Here is a 19,226-nt window from a genome sequence, read left to right as displayed (position 1 = left end):
ATTGGTTTAAAAAGTCGGAAAAGCGCTACATCATAAATTATACAAACCAGTTTGTAAATTGGAGAAAATGTATTCATGCATCCTTTGTTAAGTGCACAATCTCTCAAACATTTAAAAAAATTAGCTGGCAGTGAAAAATAGTTCTAATTTTATACAACCCTAGCTAATGATGAAAATGTGAAAGACCGTTATCAAAGCTCCCAGAGGGCCATCTAAATTTGGAAGACTTTTTTTAATGTTAATTGTTTGCCCTTGACTACGTTGGTTTTGTTAGGTAGTATTAAATAAACTCATTCCATTAACATCACAGTATGCTGGACTAGTTCCCTTAACAAAAAATGTTCTCTATCTTTTCGGAAAGGATTGCTAAGAACAGGGCTATTTGTGTGGTGATACATTTTCTCGATGATGCATACTTTCACAGATAAATAAGGATCATGGTCCGATTGATTAAAATTGTTTTAAATAACCCTGAATTGCGGATCTTTATGATAAGACCAGTCTTGGGTTATCCTTTTGAGCAAAGTTTGTCGAGTTTAACCAACATAAAGTAGTCCTTCAAAGTACATTGTCCGTGGCTACAGTCTGTTAAATTACTGGTAAAATCAGGAGTTGTGATTAACATATTACATGTCTTACACTTGCTCCTTCTGTGTTTTTTGTGCTTACAAGAAGAAATGATAGGTGTTGATTTATTTGTAGCACGTGTATTTAAACAGTCGAAAATATCACTGACGCAACTATGCTTTCTGATGTACAGTAGTTGTCGTTTGTTTATGTAATTTATACGTGTTTCTCGTTTCTCGTTTTTTATATAGATTAGACCGTTGGTTTTCCCGTTTGAATGGTTTTACACTAGTAATTTTGGGGCCCTTTATAGCTTATTCTTCGGTGTGAGCCAAGGCTCCATGTTGAAGGCCGTATATTGAACTATAATGGTTTACTTTTATAAATTGTTATTTGGATGGAGAGTTGTCCCATTGGCACTCATACCACATCTTTCTATATCTATTTAATTTATGAAAAGTATCTGAATTTTCAAAGTAGTAAAAACCTTATGGTTGAACGTACATCAAATCTGGGGTATCCCAGAGCATATTCCGTGGAACACATAAATCAAATGCTACAGTGTACCGTGTAGCAAAAGAGGACCTTGGTAACCCGGGCGACGTCCCAGTCGTTTAAAAAAAAACATTTGGAAAGTAGTGCTTCGTATCATTAGATTTTTGGCAAACAATTTTGATTTCACTTTACAATTACGTATTACCGCATAGAAAATGTACGATATATACATTGATGATGTCATCTTTTAACCGCAGCAGAGTAATTATCGTGACGACTGTACAATAGGGATTAGGTATACTAGACTCTATAGTGCTGTTTGCTTGTTTGTCAATATTATTATTACTAGAACACACCCGCAAAATCGCGGGGAAATAGAGCGTAATATGTATAAACTTTAAAAAAAAAATTATAACTGGAGAATTCCAGGAGAGGTATCAAAAGTCAAAGGTACTTGGGGACTGGGCACAATTTTTGTTTTTGCCCTCCCCTTTTTTCCAAATACCGATTTTTATTATTTCTGTTTGTCTGTATACTATGAACATACATATATAACTCGTCTAAACATCATCCCAACAATGTTAGATCTGTAAATTTGCTTTTGCAAATTTTTGGTTCTTCCCTCGCCGGGATTCGAACCCATGCTACTGAGATATCGTGACACCAAATCGCTTGCACTGTAGTCGACCAGCTAGACCACACGTCCACCTGGGCTTCATAAAAATGAAGCTTTCGGTGGCCGGATGTTACCTTTCCACGTCAGTTTATATATACTGTAATTACTATATAAAACGGTCACTGATATATTGAAAGTCAACCCAGTAAACCAGTGGAATTTATAGTAAATTATAGCAAATTTATACAATTTATTCATAGTATATATGTATGTAGTATACAGAAATATTTCAGTGACCGCCATGGATAGAAGACCATTGGAATTGGTAATATATATAAATAGCAAATACACTTTATCTATTATAGTATATGTTTGATTATAGTATACAGAAAAACGCATAAATAATTGTTCTGTCCCAAGTACTTATGCAAATTATGTTTAATTTCAAAACAGGCCTAAAGGGCAGTGGAAGTCTTTTATATTTCTCAAAAGGTCAGTCAGAAAACAGAAACAATATATGGACGTCTATATTTTTTGTTTTCCTCCCAAAATAACCCAAACTGAAATACTTTAAGCAAGGGTGATAAATGCTAGAACACACCCGCGAAATCAAGGGCATCCAGAGCGTTATTGAAAGTATGTAAAGTGTTGTATACATATTTTTTAAGGGGCCAGCTGAAGGACACCTACGGGTGCGGGAGTTTCTCGCTACATTGAAGACCCATTGGTGGCCTTCGGCTGTTTTCTGCTCTATGGTCGGGTTGTAGTCGCTTTGACACATTCCTCATTTTCTTTCTCAATTTTAGGATGAATTTTTGTAAAACAATTAATGACTGGAGAATTTCAGGAAAGGTAATAAATGTCATAGGTACTTGGGGATAGGACAATTTTTTTTTTCAACCCCTTCTCCTTTTCCCAAAAAATTCCAATTTTTTGTTTTCTATTTATTTCAATATAAACATACGTTTAGTATGTTATGAACATACATTACTATAAATAAAGTGTTTGCTTTTTACTATCCATTCTGAGATAACTAATCAATCCACGGCGGTCATTGATATATTATATAGACCGTTTTCTAGTTTATTATAATATACTTAGTGACCCGATGAATTTTTGTAAAAGATTTTATGATTGAAGAATTTCAGAAAAGGTATCAAAAGTTATAGGTACTTTGGGACATGATAATTGTATTTCTAGCCTGACTTATAATTTTTTTCTTCCAAAACTCCTATAATTATTTTTCTATTGACTAATAATGTTAGCGTTTATCTGTATAGATATGAACATACATTACTATAAATAAAGTGTACTTGCTTTTTACTATCAACTCTAAATTTACTTATCGATCCACGGCGGTCATTGACATATTATATAGACCCTCTCTATTTAATAAACTCAGTGACTGTCGTGGATAGTAAACTTGAAAATGATAGCAGATAGCAAATACACGTTATTCATAGTCTTTGGTATGTACAAAGTACAGAAAAAAACACAAACCGGATGTCTAATCTGACTTAAAATTTTGTCCAATGACGGAAAGATATCCGGACGCAGTTTTTTCGTTTTTCTCCCAAAATAACCCAAACTGAATCATCATAAGAATGGATGACAAATGCGACAATACGTGGTACCTATAGGACACAGAGGCATAATGATTAATTTAGTGTGGAATGAAGAGAAGCGACACACAAAATGAGGTCTTCTCGTTTTATTGTATAGAGTGACTGTCGTGGATAGTAAACTTGAGATTGATAGTAGATAGCAAATACACGTTATTCATAGTCTTTGGTATGTACAAAGTACAGAAAAAACACAAACCGGATGTCTAGTCTGACTTAAAATTTTGTCCAATGACGGAAAAATATCCGGACGCAGTTTTTTTTCGTTTTTCTCCCAAAATAACCCAAACTGAACCATCATAAGAATGGATGACAAATGCGACAATACGTGGTACCTATAGGACACAGAGGCATAATGATTAATTTATTGTGGAAGGAAGAGAAGCGACACACAAAATGAGGTTTTCTCGTTTAATAGTATAGATGTGGAAAAAATAGATGATAAATAATTATATGATATAGTTCAACTTTTGCATAATTTAAATTGATTCAGCAGCACATAAACTAACGACTAGCAAATTTGACCAATCGGCAATCACATTTCTAAAATGTCTATAAAAAATGATTAAAAAGACCACACACGTTTCATCGGGGATAATAAATAAATATATAAGAGATTTATATTAATCATAAGGGTTTATTGAACTATTCATATTTCGAATCCAGAGAAGCTGGTCCACTGATCTGCAAAGCAGTATCCATTATTTATTGAGGCCCTAATCCAGACCCTGTCTCCATTTTGCATTGCAACAACTGCATTTTGAGTAGATGGTTGGTTACGGTCAGAATGCCTATTCCCATAGCCATGGTTTTTTACCCCTACCTGGTTACCATTCAGTACAATTTCTGTTGGAAACATGTTTCCTATCTTAGTCAAAGTAGACCAAGAAAAGAAGTATACCCCTTTACGTTTACTTGTAAACACTCCATTTGAGGGGTTATATCCATCTCCAATATTAGTAAGGACGGTCTGGAAGATCAGGGTAGAATGCTTTGATAGACTAGATAAGTTGTTTTCCAATCTGGCCAAAAATGCTGCCTTGTCATCATCTGAAATAGAATTTTATTCCACACTTTTATAATTCACAATTTATGTTGATTATTTTTGATACAAATGCACGCAATTGTTCGTCATTTCATATTATAGGATATATACTAGGCAAAAAAAGAAACGCTGCATTCTTGTAAGATCATTTATATCATTTATACCAAAAAAATTATCACAATATTAAAGTTAAAGAAATAACACGACGGGTGCCGTATACGGTGCAGGAAATTCTTACCCTTCCGGAGCACCTGATTTCACTCCCGGTTTTAAGTGGAGTTCGTGTTGTTTCTTATTTATTATTTATAACTGTTGATGAAAATGCCTTTGGTTTTTTGTGTCTTTGTTTACTCATTGGTTTTGATTGTTATTGTCTTAGCTAACATCATTTTTAGAGAACAATAACAAGTTTTCTCGATTAAAACAGTAAACATTGAATCAATAAAACGACGAATAAAGTCTTAAAGGGATGTTGTTCCATTCCCTAAAAGTGCTCTTCGGAGCTGGGCGAGCGTTTCCGATGGACTTCGGCTATTTCTGATACGTGGTCCACGTTAATCCTCAAGATGTTCGATTGGCGGTAAATCTGGAGACCTTGCTGGCCATGGCAACACACGAATATATTTTTTCTCCAAAAAGTTAATCTAAATGGGTGACACGTGACAACGGTTGTTGTCCTGCTGAAAAACGTTGTTAAAACGATGTCTGCGGAGAAACGCAAGAATAACTGGAGCCAGAATTTTGTCCCTATACCTTGTTGCGTTCAAATTACCAACGATGATTTTTAGCTCGGTGCGTTACTGGTAGGTTATTCTGCTTCATACCATAATTCCGCAACCACCAAACCGATCTGTTCCCTGTACGCACGTATCAGAAAATCGTTCATTTCGCCTCTGGTAGACCCTGGCTCTGTCGTCGCTAATTAAGTTAAATATAGATTCATCGGTTTAAAAAAGAACCTGTATCCATGTTAGCCTATTCCATCGAATCCGCACCCGAGGTCATTGAAGTCGCGCTTTCCTGCGACGATGCGTGAGGACAGGTCCCTTCAACGGACGACAAGTTCTTAGACCAACTTGACGCAATCGGTTACGAACTGTTTGAGCAGATATTCTGTTGTTATTTCTTTCGTGGGTTTGTCGTGCAGCAAGTGACGCGATTACAAATCGATTCGGAAGATGAATGATGCAGATGTGCCTGTCTGGACGTAACTATGTTTCTAGTGGCCTGTCACTACGGGGGCGATCATTGTCATGCCAGTATCTCTTAGACGAGTTTTTAGCCTTGCTAAGTCATTATTGAGACATGAAAATGAATTGCAACCGGCACTTGAGTTACTTCTGCTGCAAACATCCCAATAGCTCGTTCTTTCGTTTGGCGTAGATGGGGCATTGACTTACGTGTAACTTTTTTGAAATTTTTAATGCGATTTTTTTGTTAACAGTCGTGTTCGACACAATTAATAACCAAAAGTACAACTCGACTCCATCTCTCAACTTAAAAAAAAATGGTTATTTGTTTGAAATCACAAAATGACGTTACGTCATTTTCGATATTTTTATAAATGAGTAAAAATGATAGATACATCATTCAAGTCACTAGTTTTATTCTTGAAAATATTTGAAATTAATAAATGTGATTTTTTTTTAAATTAAAAAACTGTTTTTACCTAGTATATAATGGTCTGTCTAATATAACATGTCCTTCTTATTAAATGTCACTGGATATATTTTATACTTTTTTTGTACTTGAATACTTTTGTCTGTGGTTTGATTTGATTAGATTTTGCGTATGAAACATATAATTTCGTCTATCCTATTATAGCTGACTATGTGCTTTGGGCTTTGCTCATTGTTGAAGGCCGTACGGTGACCTATAGTTGTTAATTTCTGTCTCTTTTTATCTCTTGTGGAGAATCGTCTCATTGGCAATCATACCACATCTTCTTTTTTTAATATTAGTCACGCAAATTATTTTCTTACTTTTTTTATTGTAATGGGGGGCGCCGACGCTTTTTAAGTGAAAGCACATTCCTCAATTCCGTTAACCTAATCATGGAAGAAATTGTTATAGTACTTATATTTGTATAGTTAGTTGTTATGTTGTACTGTAACACGACTGTCCGAAGTTAAGGGAGGGTTGGGGTCCCAGTAACATGTTAAACCCCGCCACATACTGTATATATGTGCCTGTCCCAGGCCAGGAGCCTGTACATCAGTGGTTGTCGTTTGTTAATGTGGTAAATATTTATTTTTCGTTCTATTTGTTTACATAAAAATGTTCGTTAGTTTTTCTCGTTTGAATTGTTTTTTCATTCGTCATGTCGTTTCCGTTTATAGCTGACTATGCGGTATATGCTTTGCTCATTGTTGAAGGCCGAACGGTGACATATAGTTGTTAATTTTTGTGTCATTTGGTCTCCTGTGGAGGGTTGTATTATTGGCAATCATATCACATCTTCTTTTTTATATGAGCAACCATATCCTGCATTTCTGAGGGCCCTCATGGGGTTTTTGATTATGTGATTACTTGGCCGTTTTTTTAATGATTATTTGATTATTAAGCCAAATATTTCATGATTATTTGATTACCTAGGACTGTATTTTTAGTTTATGATTATTTGATTACTAAAGATAAGCAAATATTTAATGATTATGTGATTATATTGGCAAAAAAATGGTGATTATGTGATTACTAGGACCCCCCCCCCCCATGAGGGGCCTCATTTCTGTCGATCAAATCGAACTGGAGTCGATTTCACGAAAACACTTATGACTAAGATTGATCTTTAGTAAACTGAATTGCCCATTAGTTACGATCAATCTTATTCGTACTTTTTTGTGAAACCGACTCCTGGTATTTTATTCTTTTATGCAACAAGTCATTTGCACAATTTTGTCCTTCTTTGCGTCATATACAACAAAAAGGGTTTACTTAGGCAGAATAAAAGTATCCTTGAAAAACAGGTGACCTGCTAAAAAATAGAACTGTTGTGGTAAAAAGTGGTCGGCTGTTTTGTTGACGTCTGAAATTGTCAACACACCAATGATTATTTCTGTAGATGAGAATTTTTTTGAAAGAATAACAATAATTTCGCAATGTCTTCTTCGTACCGATAGCAAATAAGACTAATAAAATTAAACCTTCCTAGTGCTAACAGAATATCAACAATATACATTACAAGACGAGTGATTTCTAGTTTTTTTGTAAGTTATGACCTATAAAATAAAGTTAGGGAGATAGATGCCATAGTTATTTGTTTTAGTTCCAATTAAGGTGTTCTTTTGATTTGTTCATTGTGATACAGAATCTGTGTGTGTTTGCATTTAGAGTTGTGTTTCTGTTGTGATTTTGTTCTCCTTTTATATTTGATGTGTTTCCCTCAGTTTTGGTTTGTAACCCGGATTGGTTTTTTTTTCTCAATCGATTTATGAATTTGAACAGTGGTATACTACTGTTGCCTTTATTTATACATCAAACAGTTACCTTAATAAAATGTACCATATATTTGGGTTAATACGAATATTAGAATGTAAGTTATTGTATGGAACGCCGGAACTGTCTTATAGTGTAAATATTTAATGTGTTTTGTCGATTTGCCTTTACGTTCTGTCATTTCTTCTTTATGTTATGTGCAGATGTCTTTATTTCCTGACACGGCATCTCTGTGTTATGTCAAATTAGTAATTTGTTTGGTCAAACAATTATATGATATGTCATTGCTAAACTTTGTTGTGTAAAATATGCATTACATTATGCTGTAACTACTATATATTCTGTGAATACTTCGAAACTTTATGATCAACCACCTTTACATTCTCTCATATTTTATCTATGCTGTGTCTATTCTTCTTTTACGTAAGTCAGTTAATAATTGCGTCCTGTCTCAAGTGTTATTGTTATGTCAAATGTTCTAAAGGTTTTGTTTTGGTACACCTTGGTTTTATGTAAATCTCATGATATTATAGTCTTTTGGCGTTATGTTGTGTTTATACATATGTATCTCCAGTGAAAAACACAATACATCATGGTATAATTCATATGCGTTTTGCCGAACAATTGATACTCTCTTTGAGCATTCATTACGTTATGTGCAAATGCCCTTTACATTATGTGCAAACAACTAATACGTTTTGTGCAAACATCGTTTACCTTATGTGCAAACATCGTTCACCCTGTGTGCAAACATCGTTTACCTTATGTGCAAACACTTATTACGTTATGTGCAAATACCTATTAAGTTATGTATAAAAACTACATCATCATGTGCAAACACTATTACGTTATGTGCAAATACCGCTTACAGTATGTGCAAACACCATGTAAGTTATGTGCAAATGCCTATTACATTATGTCTAAGGCAGCAACCATTTGATTTTCTGGGGGGGCTATGGTTTTTTTTGGAAAAAAAAGTTTGTTTCCAGTTTTTGGAGAAAAAAATAATTTGTTTTTGATTCTAAGAAAAAAAATTTGTTTGTTTCAACCTCAGCTGCCACTATATGTAATGCTAAAATTGAAAGAAAAAAATTGTTTTCGACTTGTTGCGAAAAAAATAGATTGTTTTTCGCCGCAGGCGAAAAAAAAAGTTTGTACAGAAAAAAAACCCATAGCCCCCCCCCCGAAAATCAAATGGTTGCTGCCTTAACATCTATTACGTTATGTGCAAACACCTATTACGTTATGTCCAAACACCTATTACGTTATGTGCAAACACCTATTACGTTCTGGTAAACGCTTTTTTGACACAGATTAAAACAAAACGCATCAATGATATGCATTTTGAAAATGAAGAAAATAAAACGTTTGACCTTTCTAACAAACTGTGGATTTTTATATTAATTATATTGATTGGTGTAAAAATGCTATATACAAACAATGTATCTAGTTTTATGGGAAATTATTTTGCTCTACTTTAAGAGTGTGCGTTATGCATCCATGTTTTAAAAATTTGTTCACTTTACTTGTTGAAAATTGTAACAAATATACAGACATGACTCTAGTTTTCAACCGAAGGTGCAACCGAAAGAAACAATACGATATCAAAAGGAAGATGTGGTACGAATGCCAATGTGACAACTCTTCACAAAAGACCAGGATGATTTGTTATTACCCTCCCAGTAGGATTTTCATCTAGTGAGAAACGTGTACTAGATTAATTCTACAAATGTAATGACGTCTCCCACGATTCATGTAGCAGCTAAGGAATCCTACAAAATGTTTAAGATATTATTTTCGTTCATTTCCTTTAACAGTTGTGAATATTATTCTGAATAACCTTCCTAAGACTTATTATTTCCTCCGTCCCTGACAAGGCGTGTTGTGACGGGTGGGTGTCCTGAAAAGGAGTGGTCATTTGACCCGCCCCTCTTATCTGAATTTTTTTTTTTAAACTAACAGGGATGTTGGAAAAATTTGATTCAATTTTGGTTCAGACAGGTAGAAGGGTGTAACAAAAAGCTGCAATTTCTCTAAAAAAAAACTATTTTTTTCATATTAAAAACTACCTTATCCTGTAATCCACAAAAATGACGCATACACATATTTTTTTCTGAATGAAAGGGTTATCAGGGTTGTTTCACCTTCACTGGCCATACTCGAAATTAAATTCCGCAACTTGAAACTCCAGATAATGACTTTCATTTATCCGTATTTGGTCCGGTAACTTTTCGAACCGTGTCATCAAGACCGATACAAAAAATACATATTCTAGTAAATTGTAATTGTTTTCTTCTATTGTTTTTTTATAAGTGATGTGCATATCGTTTCTTTTGTTGTCTTTTAGAATAAATAAAAAATTTCGTTGTTAAAATGGTCATCATAACATAATTTTCCCTTTGAATTTCAGAAAAAACTGACTATCTATAAAAAAGATGTGGTATGAATGCCAATGAGACAATTATCCACGAGAGCCCAAATGACAAAGAAATAAATAACAATAGATCTTCTTATGGCCTTTAACAAAAAACCCATACCGCATAGTCAGCTAATCTATTTATTTTTTTACCCCATTTAATTTTTCAACAGTTTGAAAAAAAATGGTTAAAGTTAAGTAATTCGCTTTTATCCTGCAATTAGCTAGTTATTGTGTACAAATAACAGGTAAACAACATTTTTTTTTTTGCTTTGTTTGTACATGTACAAATAAATTTTCCTGCTACCCGCTTTCTTGTTGATCAATCGGTAATATTGATATTTCTTTCTGAGTAATAGATATAGGAAGATGTGGTGTGAGTGCCAATGAGACACCACTCCATCCAAATAACAATTTAAACTAGAGACTCTCAAGAGCCTGTGTCGCTCACCTTAGTCTATGTGCATATTAAACAATGGACACGGATAAATTCATGACAAAATTGTGTTTTGGTGATCATGATGTGTTTGTAGATCTTACTTTACTGGACATTCTTCTTGCTACAATTATCTCTATCTATAATGCACTTGGCCCAGTAATTACAGTGGAAAATATATTCTAAAAATTTTTTTAAATTATGAAAATTGTTAAAAAAATGACTATAAAGGGCAATATCTCCTTAAGGGGTACACCGACAATCTTTGTCATGTTGACTTATTTGTAAATCTTACTCTGCTGAACATTATTGCTGTTTACAGTTTATCTCTATTTATAACAATATTCAAGATAATAACCAAAAACAGTAAAATTTCCTTAAAATTACCAATGTAGGGGCAGCAACCCAACAACCGGTTGTCCGATTCATCTGAATATTTCAGGGCAGACCGATATTCACCTGATAAACAATTTTACCCCATGTCAGATTTGCTCTAAATGCTTTGGTTTTTGAGTTACAAGCCAAAAACTTCATTTTACCCCTATGTTCTATTTTTAGCCATGGCGGCCATCTTGGTTGGTTTGGCGGGTCACCGGACACAATTTTCAAACTAGATACCCCAATGATGATTGTAGTCAAGTTTGGTTCAATTTTGGTCAGGTAGTTGCAGAGCAGAAGATTTTTGTAAAAGAATACTAAAATTTACGAAAAATGGTTAAAAATTTACTATAAAGGGCAATAACTCCTAAAGGGGTGAACTGACCATTTCGGTCATGTTGACTTATTTGTAAATCTTACTCTGCTGAACATTATTGCTGTTTACAGTTTATCTCTATCTATAATGATATTCAAGATAATAACCAAAAACAGTAAAATTTCCTTAAAATACCAATTTAGGGGCAGCAACCCAACAATGGGTTGACCGATTCATCTGAAAATTTCAGGGCAGATAGATCTTTACCTGATAAACAATTTTACTTGATGTCAGATTTGCTCTAAATGCTTTGTTTTTTTAGTTATAAGCCAAAAACTGCATTTTACCCCTATGTTCTATTTTTAGCCATGGCGGCCATCTTGATTGGTTTGGCGGGTCACCGGACACAATTTTCAAACTAGAGACCCCAATGATGATTGTGGCCAAGTTTGGTTAAATTTGGCCTAGTAGTTTCAGAGGAGAAGATTTTTGTAAAAGTTAACGACGACGGACGACGACGACGGACGACGCCAAGTGATGGGAAAAGCTCACTTGGCCATTTGGCCAGGTGAGCTAAAAAGGTTAACCATTATAGGTCAATGTACGGCCTTCAACACGGAGCCTAGTTCATTTTTGGGGTTTTTTCGAGTCCGCGTTTCAATAATTGCAAAAATCAGAGACAATGGTTAAGATTTAAACAACTTATGCTCAAATACCAGGTGTAAATTGTAAACAATATATGTACATTGTCAGAAATATAAAATGAATTAGTTCTCGCTGCGAAACAGGAGAAAATTCGGCAAGCCTTGCTTTTCGTCCTGTTTCTAAAGCTCGTACAAATAAATTTCACATTTACCGACAAAGAACATTTATAATCAATACATTATTCCACAGTTGTTGATATGAATATATCTTTTTGTTCAATATATCAACGAATATCGTCGTATAAATTAGAAACATCAACTTATTTTCCGAACGGAGAGTCATAAATTCAATGAATATTTTTGCGGGATATCCGGTATAAACGGTAAGCTTCGATGCGTTTAGTTATGAACGCGAATGGTTCGATAAATATAGCTCAATACACAATTAAGCCAAATGTTCATAAAAGGGATTTGCTGCACATCATTATTCTGAGAAATCTTATTTTAAAAAATATAAAATTTCATACAAATATATTCTATTGGATCTAAATGTTCTCATTCTAAAATATGTTTTGACAGTTTCCGTTAAATATTGCCAATTTTGGATATATCGGTCCCCCTTTTCTCGGCTACTTTTAAAGCGAGACGTTTTTTTTTATTAATAGCTAGCGAGGCATGAAGTTCATATGATTCAATCATAATTATCCTCAAAATGCGGAAACAATCTTGAATTGATGCAATCTTGTTCGCCTTGAAATCGATGTAACATATTTAGTCAAAATTCTTTAAAAAAAATCACCTATATAACGAAAAGAAAACTGTGACCGACTTTACCACGAAAGGGAAGGCTTAAATTCTTCTGTGATTTTCCTGCTACTGATTATAAATTAAGAAAGTTCACTTGTCATGTTTTGTATTGTTGGAATTTCGGAACCCTCTTGTTCATCCGTTTAAAGCACCATGAAACAATTGCCAGCTAACTCCCAGTTCAAAAATCTTTAAATGTGCAGTATGTCATTGATACGATTTGAGTTCTCAAAATGAATCAAAATGAAATAAGGATAATAAGACATTTGTAAAAAAAATATAAAACCCTTGTTATGTTTTATTAAATTTTGAGAACATCTTTATGTTAAAGATATGAATCAAAGTACTGAAGTACTGAACATCGGATGACCGCAAGTTCTTATGGACGGTAACGAGCACTTGTCTCAGAAAACCAAATCACATCTCTTTACCTGAAGGTGACTTTAAAGTAAAGATATATATTTTTCTGTGCGTGGATGATAAATTCAACCTCATCGTAGAAGTGATACAAATCAGTAAACTCTGTTTTTTTTATACATTATTTTAATATTTGTAAATTACAGTTACATGTATATATAATGTTCATCCATTTGTATATCATTCTATTGCACTATACTAATTATAGTGCTGTGCAAGTGCATGTTGGACACTCTTCTGTAATAATTCGATTTTTCTGGTAGATTAAATTCGAGTGGGCATTCATATTTTCCAGCAAAACATTCAATGTCCTACGCAGAGAGAGGTAGCAAAGACAGATAACTCTGCATGGGAGATTGCAAACGTTCTTGAGATATTCTTCCGCATGCGGTAACACACTTTTTCTGTACGTGTGTATACATATTAAAGATTTTTTACTTTAATTATGTTTCTAACGAGTTTAACGACATTTTCATATTAGTAATTTATGTTAAAAAAAATATATTTTTAGGAGTATCCATTTGAAATGAATTAAAAACAAGTGATAAGGAATGCAATTTTGTACTCGATAATGTCCGCGTATTTATTATTATCATGTTTATAGATCGGTTACAATCTCAAAACGAAGGTTACGTAATGGAAATTCAGGCGACAACAATACACATGAATGCCCTCACGGTCATCCGATGTAAAATGAATAGAAAAGTTGTTGATTAAGATATCATTAGATAAACAAACACACGGACTTAATTTTTTTTTCTTTCTCTTTTTGAGTTCTCATTGAATGACCAGTGGCGGAACCAGAATATTTAAAAATGATGGAGCTGCGTTTGTTGGTTCTATAATCAGTTTGATTCAGAGGGGGGCTCGGGACTCAGTTTTGCCAAAACTCCCTGCTAATTCAAAAAAAAAAATACAAGATAAGAGGTGGCGAGAAAATATCTTCGTCCTCGGTCAATATAATCTGAATAGACGCATACATAAAGTGTTGACCTTGTCAAAAGTCTATAATTCATAAATGTAATTCGGCGCCTTCCAAAACCATATGTTATGATTATGTATGCAAGATATGGCGACCTATGAAATGACCCGCTTGGTGCAGATGAAAAAGAGAACATAACAGAAATAAAGCCGTTAGTGCTCTCGTTTGAATTGTTTTACATAATCTTTTCGGGGCCTTTTATTGTTGACTATGCGGTATGGGCTTTGCTCATTGTTGAAGGCCGTACTGACTATACGGTATTGTATTTGCTCATTGTTGAAGGCCGTAATGACTATGCGGTATGGGCTTTGCTCATTGTTGAAGTCCGTACGGCCTTCAACAATGAGCAAAGCCCATACCGCATAGTCCAAAGTTCTTTTTTTATATCAACTTATTTTCCGTTCACATTTTCCGTAAAGAAATGAGGTTGCATTTTGTTTTTTACATGTAGCTTTTTTTTGCTTCGAATAACAGGGCAGAGCTTTTAGTTTCAGACGATATACACGCCATCTTGAAATAACTACTTGTCACATATAAATTCTGTTTGGTTGCTTCATGATGTGGCTGATATTCAGCAACAACTATCGGCTTAAATGAGATAAATAATTACAGACTGTTCTCTTCTGAGGATATTAAGCCATCAAATGCCGGAAAATTAACTATGTGTATTACATTTCAGATAAAATGTTATTAATTCATGGTCGTTTTATTATGCATAGGTATACTACACACTGAAATTGAAAATTGAAATATCAATTATTAATACGTCTTTATTTGCATTGCTTATCTGCAATATGCACGATTTGTTTACTAAAAAATGTTTCTGTACAATGTTTTCAAAAATGCATTAAATGTATTTTATGACTTTTCAATTTGTCAATCTAGGCACATCTCCAGAGAGACACACCTCGAGAATCGTGTCTATATATTTGTAAATATGTTAATTTTCAACAAGTAAAATGAACAAAATATAAAAAGAATGGATGTATAACGCACACTCTTTAAGTAGAAATAACTAAATATTTATATAACATTTTTATATTAATTAATATATAAAAATACTAGACTGTCATCAAAGTGAGAGGGTTAGCGCTATAAAACCAGGTTTAATCCACCATTTTCTACATTTGAAAATGCCTGTACCAAGTCAGGAATATGACAGTTCTTGTCCATTCGTTTTTTATGCGTTTTGTTATTTGATTTTGCCATGTGATTATGGACTTTTCGAATTGATTCAGTATTTTCGTGATTTTACTTTATACTACATTTCCAATACTAAATCAACAACCTGATTCACATATATAACTTCAGTTCACATTCAGCATCCAATGGATATTACCTTGAAAAAGAATACAGCGAAGTAGTTCAGAGCTTTTTAGAATGCTAAAACTTATAATTTTCTTAATTTTCAAAGTGTATATTACTGATGCATTTTGTTTTAATCTGTGTCAAAAAAGCGTTTACCAGAACGTAACAAGGGTATGCACATAACGTAATTGGTGTTTGGACATAACGTAATACAGTGTTTGCACCCAACGTAATAGATGTTTGGACATAATGTAATAGGCATTTGCACATAGCGTTATCGGTGTTTGCACATAATGTAAGCGGTATTTGCACATAATGATGTAGTTGTTATACATAACTTAATAGGTATTTGCACATAACACAATAGGTGTTTGCACATAAGGTACACTATGTTTGCACATAGAGTAAACGATGTTTGCACATAAGGGGAACGATGTTTGCACATAAGGTAAACGAGGTTTGCACAAACCGTATAAGTTGCTTGCACATAATGTAAAAGGCATTTGCACATAACGTAATGAATGCTCACAGAGAGTATCAATTTTTCGGCAAAACGCATAGGAACTATACCATGATGTGTTGTGTTTTTCACTGGAGATACATATGTATAAACACAACATAACGCCAAAAGACTATAATATCATGAGGTTTACATAGAACAAAGGTGTATCAAAACAAAACCTTTAGAAAATTCGGCATAACAATCACATTTGAGACAGGACGCAATTTTTAACTGACTTACATAAAAGAAGAATAGACACAACATAGATAAAATATGAGAGAATGTAAAGGTGGTTGATCATAAAGTTTCGAAGTATTCACAGAATATATAGTAGTTAAAGCATGATGTAAGGCCTATTGTACACAACAAACTTTAGCAATGACAAATCATACTACTGTTTGACCAAGCAAATAACTAATTTGACATAACACAGAGATGCCGTGTCATGAAATACAGACATTTGCACATAACATAAAGAAGAAACGACAGATCATAAAAACAAAGGGACAGAACACATTAAATATTTACACTATAAGACAGTTCCGGCGTTCCATATTATTGGGATTAAAACCTAATGACCAACAGTTTTGAAAAAAAAAGAAAAAAAAGAAACAAAATAAATAATATGCCAGCCAAAACCATTAAAACTTTGCCCAGGTGGGATGTGCAACTTAATTATGATTTATAAACACGAATTGTCAGACGAAATGAAGCAATTAAATAATGCCAGTACCGACAAAAAAAAGCAGATTTGATCCCATGTCTGCTTAAAAAAAAATATTGTACAAGGGTTTGGCTAAATGAAAGCAGCAGTAGTATACCGCTGTACAAAATTCATAAATCGATTGAGAGAAAACAAATCTGGGTTACAATCTATAACCGAGGGAATCACATCAACTATAATAGAATAAACATAAACAACCGAAACACTGAAAAGCAACAAAAAACAAACGACAATGCAACATACATAGAAACGAACTATTAGATAACAACTGCCACATTCATGACAAGGTACAGGACTTTTCAAGAGAAATGGTGGTCTGAACCTTGCTAAGCGCTAACTTTATGATAAATTTTTTAATGCAACTGCGTTTTAGTGTGATAGTCCTAACTCTTGAAAACAAAGATGACCATCTACGATTTCAGGTTATCTGCTCTGGTTGGCTTAGTTAAATGTCCATTGAATTGTATGTTTTTAGCTTTCCAAACGGAACGGATATGAGTTATTTCGACAAACAATGTGTGCGCACTACATATATTTGTACACTATTTGAAAATAAGAAGATCTGGTATGATTTCCAATGAGACAACTTTTCACCAAAGTTCATATGAAGTGGATGTAAAAAGTAAAATCACAAAAATACTGAACTCCGAGAAAAATCCAAAATGGAAAGTTCCTCATCAAATGTCAAAACCAAAAGCAAAAACACATCCACCAAATGGATAACAACTGTCATATTCCTGACTTGGTACATGGATTTTCTGATGTAGAAAATGGTCAACTGAACCCGGTTTTGTGGCTATCCAAAACTCGCGCTTTATGGCAATGTTAAATATACCCCTAAAACGACAACATTACATGACGGGAATACAGTATATATAAATGCAAGAACACCCAAGACAGAGAAATACTTAAATAAATATCATAATAATACATTTCGATATGTTTTTATTACTATATCATATACAACATTGTATAATAATTTCTGACTACGAATTGTACATTATACAAGGAATTCGGTCTATATTAGACAGAGATCTAAACACAATAAACACACACCAGCTTTTTTGATATTATAGATATCTGTCCGGCTTTCTCAACTATTTGTAACCAAGTGTTTACGCAACAAACATAACTGGCAAATATTGCCAAATTATCAAGTCTTTATTAAGTGATATTTCTCGACTGGGTTTTCTCTAGAAGGGATCGAAAAAGACAAAAGCTATGAATAGTTCTAAAACTTCCTAACACAATTATTTGCTCACAAATGCGCTAGATATTTTGTCTGCTTTATTTTTATTTATTTTTTGGTCTAATGAGATGCAACATGTACAAACAACTGAATTAATTCTCTTGGTATCAAGTTTATGGTTAAATATTTAAGTATATTAATTATGAGATATGAATTATTGCTTACATTATGCAAAGAGATTCAAAAGATGCTGCCGATATTTTCTTGTGAATGATAAAGCACACTTATCAGAGGTGTAACTTAAAAGGTGTAATTAAACTGCACAATCTCAAAAAGTAACGCAAGAAAACTACAAACATTTACATTTATTTGATTTGAGAAAGGGACCAAATGCTTTGTCTTAACTGCATAATATATGTCTAGTCTGATACACATTGGTCCAAAACAAGTAAACTGTGAACACAGAGATATGTTATGCACCAAAAAAAAAAACGACGCATTTGTCCAGATTCACTAACTTTTAATTTATAAGACATACATGTACAAATTTAAACATGATAGAACGTTTCTAAAGAAAAATAGAATGATAAAAAATTATGAGGAGTTGTACATCAACCAATATGGGCTCTACAACAGAAAAAATGGAATGGTGTATTGGTACATAGCACTTACTTCTTACACGCACTAAAACTAAAAGAAGTAAGTGACAATTTGAATATCTAAATTTAATACATATTTAACAAATACCTGCCAGACTTTCTTTAATGGCTGCTGTAATAGTACCATTGATTTCTTCAATTCCTTTGTTCACTATTTGATTCATAACATCGTTCATCGCATTTTCAAAACCTTTCTTTATCTCCGACGCAATATATGTCTTCAGATGATCATTCATATTCCTTACATCTAAGTCCGCCTTTAATGTCGCTCTCATATTATCTAATAACGGCATGGTAACGATATTTTCACAGTCACTATTCCCAGTACATGTATTACCCTGTACTGGGATTAACAAGAGAGACAAAGTACATGTTATAACGGTAGTGACCATTAAAAAAGACATGACGCTCTTTTATTTCCAAAAATGTTTTATCATTTCAAATTGTGCTCAAGTTTGTTTATAAATGAAACGGATATCGTAATTGCCTCATTGGTTTTCCGTCAGCCGGAAACCGGATGATTGTAACAACGCTTTGAACGACCTTGAATTTGATTATTTACGCATTCGCTTTTGTATATAGGGAAAACGGTAGTATTAAATTTTCCCAGCATTAGGTTGGCCTTTTGTGTACCCAAGGCAGGTGAAGGAAGTCAAATTAGGAGCGCT

General features: G+C 33.7%; 1 protein-coding gene across 1 annotated transcript; it reads right to left on the bottom strand.

Annotated features, from left to right (window-relative positions):
* Nucleotides 1–3,697: 3,697 nt before the first annotated feature.
* LOC143070344 (cerebellin-1-like) lies at nucleotides 3,698–19,032 on the bottom strand. Its single transcript, XM_076244727.1, has 2 exons — nucleotides 18,647–19,032; nucleotides 3,698–4,350 (listed from the first exon to the last, which is right to left on the bottom strand). Exons 1-2 carry the CDS (start codon nucleotides 18,960–18,962, stop codon nucleotides 3,950–3,952), a joined length of 717 nt encoding a protein of 238 aa, XP_076100842.1. The 5' UTR covers nucleotides 18,963–19,032; the 3' UTR covers nucleotides 3,698–3,949.
* Nucleotides 19,033–19,226: the final 194 nt, after the last annotated feature.

The sequence above is a fragment of the Mytilus galloprovincialis genome, chromosome 1 (assembly GCF_965363235.1).
Source record: "Mytilus galloprovincialis chromosome 1, xbMytGall1.hap1.1, whole genome shotgun sequence".
Taxonomy (NCBI): Eukaryota; Metazoa; Mollusca; class Bivalvia; order Mytilida; family Mytilidae; genus Mytilus; species Mytilus galloprovincialis.
This window is presented reverse-complemented; position numbering and strand designations above follow the sequence as displayed.

Excerpts from the sequence above, each read along its gene's own strand:
- LOC143070344 (XM_076244727.1), bottom strand. The coding sequence starts at position 18,962 with ATGTCTTTTTTAATGGTCACTACCGTTATAACATGTACTTTGTCTCTC. Across the intron at positions 4,351-18,646 it reads CATTAAAGAAAGTCTGGCAG|ATGATGACAAGGCAGCATTT; the intron begins GTATTTGTTAAA and ends ATTCTATTTCAG.